Source organism: Talpa europaea (genome assembly GCF_964194135.1).
Source record: "Talpa europaea genome assembly, chromosome: X".
NCBI classification, from domain to species: domain Eukaryota; kingdom Metazoa; phylum Chordata; class Mammalia; order Eulipotyphla; family Talpidae; genus Talpa; species Talpa europaea.
This window is the reverse complement of record NC_140081.1, coordinates 58,796,749-58,814,512: the sequence shown is the minus strand read 5'-3', so window position 1 is coordinate 58,814,512 and position 17,764 is coordinate 58,796,749. Positions and strand designations below refer to the sequence as shown.

The window sequence follows — 17,764 nt, the reverse complement described above, 5'->3', positions numbered from 1 at the left end:
GTTGTTTCTACAACAAGACAAGAAGATGGGAGAGTTTTTGACATTGTCACTGTGTGCTGACTTCCCATCACTTCAAGCTCTTCTGCTGATGTACAAGATACTTTACCAACCATATTCACTGCTTTCTAGTGTCTTTTTATCTCTGAATATTTGCATTGGCTGTTGCCACTTGAAATAGCTTTTTGACCCAAAATATTTTTGACCCTGTGTTCATGGAGGCACCCTAGCTACAAACAAAAGGAGATCTCAATTTAGGTTACTTGTAATCAGTGTTATAAAATTATGCAGCTTATGAATATATTCTTGGTGTTTCACAGTTGACAGCACTATATTCCCTTGAGTAACAGGCTCACAGAAACCCTATAGAATGACTTCTCCCACTATAGTCTTTCTAGAGTCGTATGAGGTGTAAGACTAATCAGACAGGGCCTTAATAAATGCATTTTAAAAATAAACAGCTTAGAAAGATTATGGAAATTCTTTTTTGGCACAAAATAATATGATTTTACTTATCAGCTGCTTAACAGAGAGCTGAAATGATATAATTTTTTTTCAGTTGTTTTTTACTGACTATTAATGTTCTAATCAAGAAAGAGCAGTGAAAGTTTCTATTTTCCTTAAAGGGTGGAAGAGGCCTGTGATAGTATGGTAGAACACTCTTTTAGATAAGGACTGAAGATAAATGGGAAGGCTATCTTGTAGTTACAGATCAGCAGTGTTTCTAACATTTTACTATGCAGCATTAACTTAAAAATTAACATGTACATATATTAATGTTCTTTCATTCCGTCTGACACCCTGTAGACCATCTTCAATGTCTTCATACACATAATACAGTCTTACACTCCAATCAAAACTCTTCTCTCTTCTCAAACAAGTCTATCCATCAAGATTCACCCAAATGTTAAAAAGACAAATATAACTTACATTGTTTTCTGTCATAAATTTCACCATTGTCAAAATTTTTCCTGGACATCTGCTATGAGTTCCATTTCTTTCACTGGTTTGCTGGAGTACAATGGTTTTGAAAGCCACCAATTTCCATCCAAATGACATTTGATAGTTTTCAGTTCAAATACAGAATATTTTTTGAAAAGCAAACTATTCAAGGCAAATCTTACTAATTTAAATTAAGGAGGGTTTATATATTTACTATTAGTTTCCTCTTTTCTTTTATTTCTATATATAGCTTTATAATCCATAAAAAGGACTTTTGAAAACAACACAACTGATTTATTCTACTTCAAGAGAGATGAACTAAAATTATATAATCTCCCATAGAGGTGGGTAAATAGGTCAGACTAATTGAATTACCCTGTGAGGCACTATTATTTACCTTAGTCATAGGGTATGGAAAGAGAAGGGGGACAACTTTTAAATGAGAGGTTGTTTTTTCTTCCCTTGAGATCATATTTCATGTGGCATTTGAACAAATCAAAATCATCCAAAAAATGTGTTCTAATGGTTTGGTATTTTGAGGGATCTTGATTATCTTTGCCTCTTCTCTCTTTATTAACACAGAGAATGGACTATTCTCACACTGCAAAATCCAAAGAAAAGACAAAATGGCTACTAGAAAGAAGCATTATCTCAGTTACCTTACCTGCAAAGAGCTAATTACTTTTAATAATTTAATTATATCTATGGTTTTAAACCACCTTCCACCCAAACCACATACTCTTAAAACAATCATTAAAATTTTTATTACTGAACACAGCAGGAATTCTTGATTTTGCATTTTTTCTTGGGTGGGGTCTGATTTTTTTTTTTTCAAAGTCTACAGTTATTTGAAGGTACTTTTAGGAAACTGAAATTTGTGATCATGTACATGTAGTAGTTTCCTGAGATTTCACACATTTACTGATAAAAAACTGGTAAAATAATTCATGGGAAGATATTTTGTTGCTTTTCTTGCTGTAGTTGTTGCTTTTGGTACTTGACCATGAGCATTCACATTTTACAATGCCATGTGAGCTGTAATGGGTTTTACCTGGATTCCTTGGAATTCGCTTCCGGCGGTCACGGAATGCTGCACCCGATTGTAGGGCCTCTAGAAGATTATCCATCACACCAGTCTCATCACCCTCTGGAGGAAGGGAGAATTGGAATTAATCTTGGAGCAATTAAAGTTATACTACAGGAAAATAAAAGGAAAAACTCCTGTCAGATTTACATAATACCCCTAAATTAAAGACATATATCTGTTTTAATATAATGGATACTGTCAGTTTCTGGCACCACAGACTACTTTGCTTATTACGCACCATTAAGCAAAATTCATGCCAATCCCACTGTTCTTTCAACTTAAAGACCTTGTCTTTTGTATTATTGATGACACGCTCAGTATGCAAATAAACAGTAGCTGATCAGCTACTGCTGCCTTCCTGTTAAGATTCTTATAAGATATTCCTAAGCAAGAAACCACTGACCCAGCTTAATGCAATCAATGCACAGGGCGTGATTTGATGAAGCCGAGTTACACAAGGTTAAATACTGATTGTATTAACACCTTCAGCATTCAACCATCATCTGCTATTATCTCACAAGACACAATTTGCAAAACATATTTGCATTCAATTCCTATACCTTTTACCTATTTCAAAATGCTGACACTGTAGAAGTAAAAGGTGATCACATTGTCTAAAAGGCCACATTTTACATTTGTGAGACAATAGCCAGAGTCTCATCATCCCATTTAGAAAGCTGTTGTGTTAATTTTCTTGTGGGAAAGAACTGTTAAGAATCCATGAGCTGGGCATCCCTGGTGGCGCAGTGGTTGAGTGCTGGGTTGCGAAGCTGCCCGCGGCCTCTGCGATGCCGGTTCGATCCCTGGCTGCTCCCCGGCCACCGGAGGAGGGTCCCACATGGCGTACAGACCTCTCCTGCCGCCCGCTGCTCCCCTCAGCAGTGTACTTTGGTCCTTCTGCCTGCTCTGCTCCCCGCTATGGCTCGGTGAATTATCTCACCCTCCTGCGCTTCTGACTGTACCCAGTGCATGTATAAACAAGCAAAACAAACAAACAAACAAACAAATAAATAAATAAACATGCCTCTATTAAAAAAAAAAAAGAATCCATGAGCAGAGTACTTAAAAGATGTTTGTGGAAATTCCTAATGGAAACACGTTGAAAACATTTCAACCCACTCTTATCTTTGATGGCTGTGGTCATCAAAAACACTTTTAAGATTTGTTAGAACATTTGTCTCAAGGTGTCAATTGCCAGAAAATCTCTAATACACGGAGCAATCCACAATGAGCTGAGGCCCTGTGTCCTAACTGACCTAGTTGATGAAAAGGACCCTAACAATGTGTAATTTGAGTGGCAGGTAAATGTGTGGGTCTGGGGTACAGAACATATTTAGGCAGGAGAATGAAGAGAAGACAAAGGGAGAAGAAAAGGAGATGAAATTGTTTCTGACACTATTCCAAGGTTAAATTTAAATCCTACTTTGTTTAAAGAATTGACTGTAGTCAATATTCACTTAAGGGATTAACACAAGCTAAAATCCTTTTTGATAATTCCCTTCATTTAGCTTGAGATTTATTTTTTTTTCCACTTCTTTTTTTAAGATTTATTTATTTATTTATACAAGCACTGGGTACAGTCGGAAGCACGGGAGGGTGAGAGAATTCACCAGAGCCCGAGCGGGGAACAGAACAGGCAGACTGACGAAGTACACTGCTGAGGGGAGCAGCGGGCGTGGCAGGAGAAGTCTGCATGCCATGTGGGACCTTCACCTGAGGCTGGGGATCAAACTAGTGCTGCAGAGGCTGTGGGCAGCTTAGCAGCCCAGCGCTCAACCGCTGTGCCACCGGGGAGGCCCAGCTTGAGATTTCTTTAATGTTACATACAATCCTTTATTCTTTTAAAATGCATTCTCTAGTCCAGGAATTGAATGAAAAAATAACGGGAAATACAAAGGTCCTTAGGTCTAATATTTGGTGAGAAGGAGAAAACCAAAAGGAAGGTAGAATCTGAGTAACTAAACAGGAAAAGGAGATTGTGTACTTTTAGGAATATTAAGCCTGCAGACACATTGGCAACACCTCTTGCTCTTTGCAATAGAAAGACAAAAAGGAACTGCAAGTAGTTTGCTATGGCTGTATCCAGGACTAATTATGCATTAGTTCTCTTTATATATTTTAATCCTCAAAACAACACACTGAAATAAGCATTATTTCTATTTTTTTCAGCCAGGGATACTGAAATTTACAGTTTAAATATCTTATTCCAGATTATACCATTGGCATGCAGAAAAGCCCAGGTTTGAACCCAGCTCAGGTTCTAGGCATAAACCCAGATTCATTTGACACCAAGACCAGCATTCTTGGCATGGAAGCTAACAGATGATGAAATGGACAAGGCACATGGTGATCAGATGATGAATGATGACAACACTATGATATGGGTTTGGAGCTATCATATATGTTAGCAATGTCCAGTGGATCTATATTGCAGGCCACAAATGTGAGCCACATAAATAATTTCAAATGTTCTGGTAGCCAAATTAATAAAACTAAAAAGATAGAGGTAAAAATATATTAATTATTAAATATTTAAACTCAAATATTTAAATTTATGTTAAATATTAAGTATAAATTATTAAATATTTAGATTAATACATACAAAATTATATATTTAAATTTTTTTATCAGGGTAAGCTATCTGTATTTATTTTTGCATATTTTTCATATTATGTATATTTTGAGTGTACAATAGTTTTATGTGACTTGTGGTTATTGTATTGCACAGCATAGCTATAAACAACAGGGAGTGACTTGATCAGATTTACACTTTAGAAAGACTTATCAGACACCACTGTGGAGAATGACTCAGAGGATGGTATGACAGAAAGGAAGGAAAAGTTTAGGAATGTAGAGTGATTTTCTAAGAGATAAAGGCCTAAACTAAAGGGATAGAGGTGTGAATGGAGAGGATGGGTATTTTGAAGATATTAATGCAGTCAAGAGAACCTGGCTGTGAGGGTGACAGAGGGGAAAGAAAGTGGTCTAGCTGAACAGGAACAAACAGGTTTGAGAAAATGTGATGATTTTATTTTTTTGAGATGCCTATGGAATATCTAAGTAGAGCTATCCAGTATATACTGGGAAATATGGGTATGGAATGTAGGGTTGAATTCTGGGTTGGAGCTAAAGATTTGAATGTCTTTGGAAGATGGATAGGATTACCCTGAGATAGAATATGAGAAGAGAAGGGGGTATAGAATGCAATTCCCTTGGACCCCAACCTTTAATAGGCTGTCAAGAGATGTAGAACTGCAAAGACAGGGAAGGAAGTTTTAGAGAACTAGAAGTATAACCAGGAAAGAACCACGATTACAATTGAATTTCCTGTACCTTTTAAAAATAGTAATTTTAAAAACTATTTAGAGTGATGAATATATAACTATACATACATAAGTCAAAAATAATATCATGCATTTATGATTTAACATAAATAATATGCAAATGTGAGAAATTAACATGACAACATTAAGGATACTATTTCATTAAAAGTCTTTAATGCTGTTTCATATAGACAGAAGATGAAAAAGACAAATATGACATAAAGTAGAGAAGAAATAAGAAATGCCTTTGTTTACTTTAGTGGTTGCCATCTGACAACACTTATCAAAATTATGCTACATCATTGTATCTTAATCTTTTTTATTATTACTGTTTTCCCCTCGCCACAAGAAACACTTTAGACATCTGTTTCCTAATGTCCCCACCATTAAAATTTAACACCACAAATACACTGTATAACCATGTTATGTAGCTCTTTAGAGGGCCACAAACCATTGTAATATTTAACATTACTCCACCTACCTCCCCAAGAACCAATGTTCATGCTCTTGGGGGGTGATACTGTTCCTGCTGAAAAAGCAAGTGCTAAATAGATATGTTAAAAACAAACAAACAAAAGTGAGGTCTTTATAAACAACACTGATATTTTAAAGGAAAAAATTATAAGTTTCAGTCTACCATTACTTTTTCATTTCTTTCATGATAATTTTCAAAGGTGAGAATTTTTCATGAAATGTCTAAGCCTAAGGAATCAAAGATTTTTGAATATATTATAGAACTGATTTATATTTCAGATAATGGCAAACTACTAAAGCAAAATGGAAGCAACACAGTTATTTGAAAGAAGTTTTTCTTCATTTTAAATGAATTTCAGAAAATGCTGGTATGTGATTGAATTGTGTGTGGTTGACAGTTCATTTAAGGATTTACAAGTTCTTAGAACATTTATTCTTATGAAGATGTAATTAGTATGCAATAGCTATATTTATTTTTTGACCTATAAGGTCAAACACAGGGAAGATGTTTTAAGCAATTTTTTTTTCCTCAGTGAAAAGGAAAATAGCTTTTTTGACTTACATATAAAACATGAGTTTTCTTTCAACTTAGAATATCTGTTGCTGCTTCACTGACTGAATGAATACTAAGGAAATATTTGGTAACATTTTTAGTTTCTAATATAGTAAAATATGGGCACATGACTGAGAAATAACAATCTGAGGCAACATTTTAATCATTGATCATCCAGTCTTAAGGAGTTATATGGGCTGCACGCAGTTCTGTGGAATCTGAGTGAGCTAACTATCTTTGGGTTATATATTCTGTTTTATGTTTTTCACAATGTTCATCCTTCAGTGGATGCTGAATAACTGCTGATCTCAATCTTTAGCATAAACACTTACCTATGATGTGTTGACTTAATTTCCCCAGAAGTGTTTGGAGATGCCACAGATTAAAATGAGCACTAGGTAAATTACTTCTTCTGCACCTCTGTGCAGGACTATTCCTTCATGGGGAAGAGTAAAACTTTTTTTACAGACAATTCTCTACTGGTTTCTCACATTTCTGCTCATTTTGTGAACACAGGCATTGATGGCCTTTGTTCTGGATTACCTTTTCAAGGAAAGTTTTATAGTGAAAATCCTTGAAAAACATAGTGCTCCATTCCAGAGAGTGCAGGCTTGTTTCATCTAGAGACAAATTATATCTCCACCTCCCAGGCAGGATTGCTTTTAGGCCATTACAAAAGATTTGGGTTCCCTACACTTGGATTCCTATACAGGGACACAAAACCCAGTATGTGCATACCATCCACTTGGCAATCACCATGGCACCACAACAGGGAGGCGGGAGAGGACAAGGGAAAGCAATACCAACATAAAGCTCAAACTATTTGCTGTCCATGAATAATAAGATTTGTCTCTGAAACAGGAATCTTGTGTATTCTACGAGTATCCATGAAATTACAGCAGAGCAACTTGTTGATGTGCAAATACGGTAAAATCTCTGACCTTTCACAATTTTTGAAAATACCCTGAGCTCAATTTCCTTTATTTTTTTTTAAGATTTATTTATTTATGCATACAAGAACTACAGTACAGTACAGAGGTGTTGGGTGTGAGAGGATTCACCAGAGACAGAGTGGGGAACAGAACAGGCAGAAGTACTGAAATACACTGCTGAGGGGAGCAGCGGGCGAGTCAGGAGAGGCCTGCTGCGCCATGTGGGTATTTCCCTGGCTGGGGATCGAACTCGTGCTGCAGTGGCTGCAGACAGCTTCGTAATGCTGAGACTTAACCCTTTGAGCCACCAGTGAGGCCCCTGAGCTCTCTTTCCTTTTACCAAACACTAGTAATTAGAATATCCCTTATTCTTCTAGGACCTATCACCTAATGCCTCGGAACTTCCTTTTATCTAAGACTGACTCCAGTTCATTCTCAAGAATTACTAAAATAAAGCCAATATACAAGGGCAGTTGGTTGGCAAAAATGTAACCCCAAAATTATAAAAACAAAAAAAGATAAGAAATAACGACTTTATTCTTTCAGCTTTCTTGAATACTCAGTTTTATAATTAAGGCTTTCTGAAAAAGCTGAGCTGACCAAAGTAAAAGAAGTTGCCATTAATCAGTCAGCATAAAATGACCCAAAGGAATAAAAAAAAATTGTACTGAGACAGGGAACCTACAACATGAGAAAATACTTATGTAGTTTAAATAATTTTTAATATGCAAATCACGTAGTGTTTCGCCTATATTTCCTTCTATGTATTTTATGGTTTCAGGTCTCATGTCTAGTTCTTTAATCCATTTTGAGTTGATTTTTGTGTATGGTGTGAGGTAGTGGTCAAGCTTCATTCTTTTGCATGTAGCGACCCAGTTTTCCCAGCACCATTTATTGAACAAACTTTCTTTGCTCCAATGCATAGTCTTTGCTCCTTTGTCAAATATTAGTTGACCATAAATCTGTGGGTTTATTTCTGGATTTTCTATTCGATTCCATTGGTCTGTATGTCTGTTCTTGTTCCAATACCATGCCGTTTTGATGATTATGGCTTTGTAGTAGAGTTTGAAGTCTGGGAGTTTGATGCCTCCATTCCCTTCTTTTTTTTTCAGGAGAGCTTTGGCTATTCGGGGTTTTTTGTGATTCCATATGAATTTCAGCAATAATTGTTCTATTTCTTTGAAGAATGACATTGAAATTTTGATTGGAATAGCATTGAATCTGTATATTGCTTTTGGTAGGATGGCCATTTTAATAATGTTTATTCTCCCAATCCATGAGCAGGGGATGTTTTTCCATTTCTTTGTGTCTTCTTCTATTTCTTTTAACAGTGTTTTATAGTTTCTTTGCATAGGTCCTTTACCTCTTTTGTTAGATTTATTCCCAAATATTTGATTTTTTTGTTTCAATAATAAAAGGGATGGTTTTTTTGATTTCTTCTTCTTCAGATTTATTGTTTGTATATAGGAAGGCTACTGACTTTTGCGTGTTGATTTTGTATCCTGCCACTTTACTGAACTGATTGATGAGTTGAATTAGTTTTTCTGTGGAGTTTTTGGGGTTCTCTATGTATATTATCATATCATCTGCAAAGAGTGATAGTTTGACTTCTTCTTTTCCTATTTGGATTCCTTGTATGTCTTTCTCTTGTCTTATTGCTCTGGCTAGGACTTCCAGTATTATATTGAAAAGCAGTGGTGAGAGTGGACATCCTTGTCTTGTTCCAGATCTTAATGGAATTGCTTTCAGCTTTTCACCATTGAGAATGATACTGGCTGTTGGCTTGTCATATATGGCCTTTATGATGTTGAGGTATGTTCCTTGTATCCCAAGAATTTCAAGGGCTTTTATCATGAATGGGTGTTGCACTTTGTCGAAAGCTTTCTCAGCATCTATTGATATTATCATATGGTTTTTATATTTCTTTTTGTTGATGTGTTGGATAACACTGATTGATTTTTCGGATGTTAAACCATCCTTGTGTCCCTGGAATGAATCCTACTTGGTCGTGGTGAATTACCTTATGGATACACTGTTGGATTCTGATAGCTAAAATTTTATTGAGGATTTTTGCATCCGTGTTCATTAGGGAGATTGGCCTATAGTTTTCTTTTTTTCTGTTGTCCTTGTTCGGTTTTACATCTTTACAGACACATCACCCAAAGCAGTGATAGTGAAGGCAAAGATCAACAGCTGGGACTATATCAAATTAAAGAGCTTCTGCACAGCAAAAGAGACAATAACAAAAACAAAGAGAAACCCCACCAACTGGGAGAAAATTTTTGCACACAACACTAATGATAAAGGACTGATCACAAAAATCTGCAAAGAGCTGATGAGACTCAACAACAACAAAGAAAATAATCCAGTCAAAAAATGGACAGAGGAGCTAAAAAGAAACTTCTCTGAAGAGGAAATGCGAATGGCCAACAGGCATATGAAAAAATGTTCAACATCACTTGCAATCAGGGAAATGCAAATCAAAACTACCATGAGATACCATCTTACACCAGTGAGAATGGCACATATTAAAAAAACTAGCAACAACAAATGTTGGCGAGGTTGTGGAGAAAAAGGAACTCTTCTGCACTGTTGGTGGGAGTGCAAACTGGTCCAACCACTATGGAGAGCTGTGTGGAGATTTCTGGACCTACTAAACATAGAGCTTCCACAGGATCCAGCAATTCCACTCCTAGGTATTTACCCAAAGAACACAGAAACATCAATTCCAAAGAACATCTGCACCCCTATGTTTATAGCAGCACTATTTACAATAGCTAAGCTTTGGAAACAGCCCAAATGCCCAAAAATAGATGACTGGATCAAGAAGATGTGGTACATATATACCATGGAATATTACTCAGCATTCAAGAAAGATAAACACATGCAATTTGCAGCAACATGGATGGCGCTGGAAGGATCATGCTCAGTGAAATAAGCCAAAAAGAAAAAGAAAAATACCGGATGGTCTCACTCATAGCAGGAATCTAGAATACTTAAATAAGGGACCAGGAAAATGAATAACTATAAGAAAGTGAAAATCAAAATCAACAAAAACTATGAACCAGAGACACTTTTTGGGGGGTGGGGGGCGGGAGGGGAGGGATTGGGGTCAGAATGGGGGGATTGCAATTGTATGGGGAATATAAAAATAAAATTTATTAATTAAAAAAAATAAAATAAAATAAATAATTTTTAAAAATAAAACTGTTCTCTAGCAGCTTGAAGAGTTGGGTGAGATTTCATGGAAGAAATAGGGCTTATGATAAGCCTCTGAAAACATTATAATAAAAAGGGTGAACAATGACTGGTTTAAAGACACTAAAAAAATTATTAAGTCCTAGTGCATGCACATGTGCTCACTTGCTCACTCTGTATGTGTGTGTGCACATGCGTATGCATGTAAAGACTTATAAATATTACAATTCACAGATCGTAAGTGTACAGTTTGATGAGACTTGACAAGTTCATATACCCATATAACCACCACCACAATTAAGATAATGAATATTTCCACCACCCCAGAAAGTTACTTCTTGCCCCTATCAATTAGAGGCAACCTCTTCTTTGATTTCTATTACCATTCACTCTGCCTGTTCATACCATATAATTTCAAGAAGGTAAAAAGAATCAAGGTCATTTTGAATCAGTGTAGCTACCTGAAATCAAATATGCATGGTGCGCATGATAAAATCATGAGGAGAGCAACAGAGTTGGAAGAAACAGAATTACAGTTGGATACATAAGATCAGAGAAAATTTCTAAAGGGTCCTAGGTACCAAAGTTTGAATATACTTCAATGAACTCTAAAAAGTCATTGGTTGATCTTCAACAAGACAATGATATGATAAAGGTGACATTTAAGAATAGTCTCACAATAGGGAAGATAATTGCAATATAAGACCACATTAAGAAGCAAGAAAAATCTCAAACAATTTGATTCTACACCTAAAGCAATTTGAAAAATAGGAACAAACAAGACCCAACATTAACAGAAGGAAGGGAATAATAAAGATTAGAACAGAAATGAACTAAATACTGAAAAGACTATACAAAAGATTAACAAAACTAAGAATTGATACTTTGAGAAGATAAAATAGATAAGCCACTTGTTAGGTTAACAAAGAAGAGAGAAAATATTAATAAACAGAATTAGAAAGAGGAGGGATTACAACAGATGGCATAGAATTACAAAGGATCACAGGAAATTATTATGAGCAATTATATGTCAATAAGTTCAAAAACCTTGAAGAAACAGACATATTTCTAGATCAATTTAGTTTACCAAAACTAAACCAGGAAGAAATAGAAGAGTTGAATAAAGTGATCACAAGCATGGAAATTGAAATAGTAATAAAATTCAACAGCAAAAACTAAACAACTCAATAAACAATTGGGCAGAAGATCTGAACAATTCACCAAAGAGCCTATCCAGAAGGCAAATACATAATGGCTTCTTCAAAGGGAGATGTAGGTTAAAACCAAAAGTCACATATCTCATACCTGTGATAAGGAAGAATCTTATTATACTGTTGTTGGCGATTTAAGCTAATGCAGCCATTTTGGGTAGTGATCTAGATTTATCTTAAAAACCTGAAAATAGAAATCCTGTATGATCTAGCAATTCCACTCCTGGGCATTTAGCCAAAGAACATGAAACCATCAACTCAAAAAACAACATATTCTTACTCTACAATGTTTATTATAGCCTGATTTATAATATATAGGACATAGAACCAAACTAAATGGTCATCAATTGATGACTAGATCAAGAAGATGTAGCATATCCACACTGTGGGATACAAATCAGCCATAAGAAAAGATGAAATATTTCCATCTAGAGTAAAATGCAAGGAGTTTGAGGGAATTATGTGTAGCAAAGCAAGTCAGAATGACAAAGACAAATTTTGGACACTTACATAAAGGATGATTCCACAAAGTAAAATAATTATAAAAACTAATGGACATTAATAAATGAAGTGAGTTTTCTGAGGTTAAGAATGAAGGGGAGAGAAAAAGGGTCAAAGGGGTTGGTGGTGGGGAAATATAAATAAATTTCACTGAATTAAAAGAAATCCAACCAGGAACTTTGCAAATGAAAAATATCAAGAAAAGAAGAAAACCATGCCACAGCAATATGAAAAGTGGGTCAGAAAGTGAGAGAAATTAATTATATGAAAAATACAAATTATGTCTTAGTGACAAATATTTATTGTGCACATAACACTGGGCAAATTTGGATGGTTAATTTTGGAATTATTGGTGAAAGAATAAATAGAAAAATAAAGTTGGTTTTGTGAGGAAATAATGAGCAGTACTAAATGGAAGTTGACAGCATAAGAAGGCAGTGATAAATGGAACACAAGAAAAATCAGTGTTAGATTCAATTTTTTCCACACTATCTTTTATGATCCAGATTAAGACCATGCTAGAAGATATATGAATTTGTAGATGAAACAAAATTAGAAGACTGCTTACTTATCAAAGAAGAGGGATATAAAATCCCTTCTCTAGAATCTAAAAAACAAAGACCAAGGGTTGACAAATAGCTGTTATAATATAATATGGAGCAATATGAGGTAATATGGTAAAAATAACACATTATGCTATGAGATTTTAACATCTATTGGTAAGAGTACTAGTAATGCCATAAATAAGTCAGAAACAAAAGAAATCTAACTACTTGGCACTGTATCAACAGGTTGTACAATGACAAAAAATATGAACAATTCGTATTGCAGTCCACAAGCATCTGGAAAGTCTCCGTTAAGAGATTTGTTACTTTGCAGTTTAATTGTGAATGAGTGAAGAATAGAGATAAAGGTAACATGGAAAACTAACAGATGGTAACAAATATAATAGTCTATGAAATTATATATGGCCATGGAAATTATCTAAGAAAAATCAAAATATTATTCCAAAGAGAGAAAATGAGGCCATAAATATAAAGTCCTATGGAAAATAATGAAGGCAGACGGTTAAAAGAAGAAAATTTTTCAAAGGGAAAAGAGGACATTGGAGCTTAGAAGAAATTACCAGAAACCATGGGATGAGCTAGGGGCAGTGTAGTAATTAAGCAGTAGTTGAAAAATTTGTAAAACAAAACAGAAAAACATTATGTTCCCAGGTTGAGGTCATGCACAGTGGTATATACCAAAAAGCAAAATTAATCTCAGAGCAATTAGAGTTAAAACTATAGGGGGAAATGTTGATTACAGAGTTCTTTCATTCTATTATCTCATTTCCTTGCCAGAACAGGTAATTAACAGTTTCCTATAGTGAGGTAAATCATCAGATCCCAGATAAACTTCATAGTGAAATTACACTCTTCCTTAACAGTTTAAATTTAAGGTTAATGTTTTAGGTACAATTTGTCATGGAATAATACTATAAGAAGGCCATAGATAACCAGATATTTCACTTCAATGTGATAAATAGTGAAGAATTATGTGATTATTCCCCCATATCTACACGCTAGGTGCTACCTAAAAATTTGTGAGGAGACCTGAATTAGTGAGATAAGTTTTTCTAATGTATTTTCACTTAAAGTGAACGTTAAATGAGGAACTTTACACAAATGAATTGATTTCTAATGGTAGAGTTTCAGTGAAGGAAATTTTTTTTTTTTTTTTAACCACAGGCACCTTTTGGCAGTTGGCCTAAGGTAAGATAGCTTAATAGCAAATGTTAGTTAAGAAATAATGTTTATGCATATTCGTTTTTTTCTAGTTGCCTATATCCTAGAAGCCTGGAAGAAGAAAATTAGCATTCTATAAATAAACAAATACCCAATAAACCTGAATGTTAACACAAGAAAACCATTGTTGATGCCTCTGGTAAAGTATCTCACATTCAATATTTTAAATAATTAATATTTCAAAGAGACCTTTGGAATACTTTGTGTGTCTTATCAGAATCAATCATTTACTAAGGGCATGGAACACTTGTGAAAGGAAAACTAAGCAAAGACAAATTTGGAAAAAGTTCAAAACCATCCATTCAAAATCATCCACCAAGTAAACCAAAGTTATTTTCTGAAATGACAAAGATGTTTTGTGAATTAGGAATCTTAGTATCTACCACCTATTGACAACTTACTGTATATCCCAGACCCTATCCTAAGATATTTACTCTGAATCCCCACGTCAACCTATTTTCCAGGTAAAGAAACTGAGGCCAATTTAAGTAAAGTAACAGTTTAAGGTCACATAGCTGGAAGGTGACAGAACCCACAAAGAAACTCAGGAAGTTTGTCTGTGGAGCACAGGTTGACATATTACAGCCCTGGAGGTAAAATTGGATCCTTCTACCTGGTTTTGTATAGCCCTATACTGAGAATGGTTTTCACATTTTAAATGGCTTTTTAAAAATAAAGAATAATATTTTTTAACATGAAAATTCCACAGAATTGAAATTTCTGTCTAAAGCTTTATTAGAAGATAGCTATGCTCATTCATTATGCACTGTCTATGGTTGCTTTAGTGTTAATAGGAGCAGAGTTGATTAGTTGCAATACTTACCTTTTGAACCACAAAACCTAACATACTATCTGACTGTTTCCATAAAAAGTTTTCCAACTTCTGTTTTATAGTATACACTGTCAACATTGATGCCATGTTAGGTACAGATGCTTGTGGAGTTCACAAACTGTCAATGAGATGCTGAAGGACCTTGACAACTGCTGGAATCAGTAGAACAATGCCTCACTGCCCACTGAAAGTGGGAAATAACATGAGCAATCAAAGTAAGTGAACATGAGCAGTGAAACTGAGATGCTTCCATTAAGAGGACCAAAGCCAAGAAGGAGAGATTATAATGAAATAACAATTTTACATACATTTCTATCTGCACAGTTGAATCCTTGAAGACAAGATTCAAATGAGCAGTTCCAAAAAGAGAGGACTTTTTTTTTCAAAGGTATGTGGGAGATCTGCTTTCTAAGTTTTGATTTCCTGAGAACTAGCCTGATTGACATGGAATAAATTCAGCTCCTTTACAGAAGACCTAGCTCCTCATTTACAATTTCAAATGGATTGACATATCCAAATACAACACCATGTAAAAAGCCTAACCAACCTCTTAAAAAATACAAACACAAGCCTAGTAGACTAGAAGAGAAGGGAAGGTATACGTTCAGTTTCTAGAGTTCCAACATGAAGTCAATTGTACTTGTATCTTTCTCAGTGCCTAGCACAGGCAAAAGGTTAGCGTGGCATGGAAGTTGTTTTTCAAGAATGGACATCATAAGACTGCAGTCAGGAAGTTTTAACAAATATCACATACTACGGCAGTAATGGCAGCCCACCACCAAATATAAAAATGCTGTAAAGGAAACATTTTGAGGAAACTGGTACTTTTAAAATTGCTGATGCTCAGGGTACAGGATACAAGTGGACAATTCATCAGTTGCTATCCCAGCTTTTGAATTGTAGTGATCTTCTTTGCTTACCAGATTCTATGGTGTGTCAACTCTGAAGTCATTTCTACACAACTATGGAAAAGCAGTAACATCTTCATTCCACTTTTTGTACAAGAACTTAAATGTTGTTATATCTTGTGTGTGTGTGTGTTGGGGTGGGGGGGCTGTTAACCACCTTTTTTGTTGTTGTTGTTGAATGCTTAGAGAGTGCACATTGCTGCGAACTTATTTGTCCTTATTACAACTATCATTTTTCAAATTGAGGACCACATATATTTTTAACAAGATGATATTATATCATTTTTTAAAAAGATGTATTTATTTATGCATACAAGAGCTGGGGTACAGGTCGGAGATGTGGGGGAGGGGGCTGAGATGTCTCACCAGAGACAGAGTGGGGAACAGAACAGGCAGACTGACAGAAAGGCATTACTGAGGGGAGCAGCGGGCGAGACAGGAGAGGTCTGCTTTGCCATATGGGTTGCTCCCTGGCCAGCCTGGAAATAGAACTTGTGCTGCAGTGGCTGCGGACTTCTTCATAGCGCGGTGCTTAACCCCTTGTGCCACCAGTGAGGCCCTATATCATTTTGTTTTTAAAAAGCAAAAGCAGTATGAGAAACAGGCATGTATAACCACCTAGTTTATTGAATACTCTAAACTCAGGAAAGGTGAAAACAAAACTGTTTCTCAATTTCTTCACAATTGCTCTCAGACATGCAGTGCCAAATCTCCCATTCATGTCCCTTAACTACAACCTGGGATGATTCCATCATTTTCTGGCTTAGTTTAAATATCAATGTTATATTTGCTTCAAAGTTTTTCCTTCTCCCACTGCTGGTTTTGAACCTAGATGTTTGTAGGGGAAAATGCTTCCCCACTCACTCTTCTGCTTCCTAATCTCTCTCGGAAGGAATTAGATACTTCATGGGCTGAGGCAGGAGTAAGGAATGCTATTTAACTGGCAACAACTTTTTTAATAAACATGTTAGATGACTTACAAGAAACAAAAGTGGTGGTTGGTATAATTCTTGTAGAAGTAGGGGGGAATAGAAAATAAGCTTCAGCAGCTACATGGCAAGGCTTCATGAAGAACAGAAACACCCTACAAGACACAATCATGACTTTGAGCCTCCAGTTTTTGTACAGTTACCATAGTCCTAGTCATCGATTGAGGGTATTATTTTTAGCATCTCGATGGCCACTGTCATCTTGCTATGTGTTCTATCCACATACACCTACCCTTAGTGCTTATTTTCTTTTCTGCCACTTGCAAATTGATTCTCCTCTTTGTATTCTTTGAGTTCTTACACCTCAGTAAAAAAACTCAAATTGATTAAACCAGTATAGAACAGTCTTTTGGGATGAGTGTTCATGCAAGGCATTCTCTTACAAAATAGTCCAGTATATATAGATGGATGTCCTTGGGTCAAGATTCAATTTCTGGCCCAATTTTAAAGTAGGAGAGGATCACATGGCATGAAACCTGGCAAGGAATTTTTAAGAGGCTGCCTATAGCTACTTGCCTAGAAAAAGGAGCTGAAGGTATATACTTCTGATTTGCATTATCATAACTCAATAGTGTAATTTATGTTGACATTTCAAAATGGAAGAGGGAAGGATTTACCTTTAAGCTTTAATCTAAATACCTCAACTCTTAAGTGGAGATCAATAACCCGCTTCAGGAAAGAGCCAGTCTCATTCTAAACAAGACTTGATTCTTTTCATATATACTATAATAGACTTGTCCTTCTCCAAGCTATCCCACTGCTATCTCCTGGTGGAATTAAAACAAGTTACTGAAAGATAATTTATAGAAAGCAAACCAAAGTGTCACTGGATGTCTGGTGCCTCTCTAAGACTCTGAGAAGTAATCTCAGTTTCAAAAGCTTCTAGTTCCTTCCTATGATGGAGATGCCTTATTTGCAGACTCACTGTTAAAATATCATTTCCATATCAGATCCAAATAATCAGCTACTCCTGAATAATACTACCTAGAAAATTTTCCAATATCTCATAGTCTTTATGCCTTGAGATTAA

General features: G+C 35.6%; 1 protein-coding gene across 2 annotated transcripts in view; it reads right to left on the bottom strand.

The window, feature by feature from the left end:
* DIAPH2 (diaphanous related formin 2) overlaps nt 1–17,764 on the bottom strand; it is a gene marked incomplete at both ends in the record, with an annotated part of 881,049 nt that overhangs the window by 148,253 nt on the left and 715,032 nt on the right. For both annotated transcript variants that reach the window (XM_084259207.1, XM_084259208.1), the window contains one exon: nt 1,991–2,086. In XM_084259207.1, the coding sequence (XP_084115333.1) occupies nt 1,991–2,086 (96 nt within the window). The remainder of the gene's footprint in view (nt 1–1,990; nt 2,087–17,764) is intronic.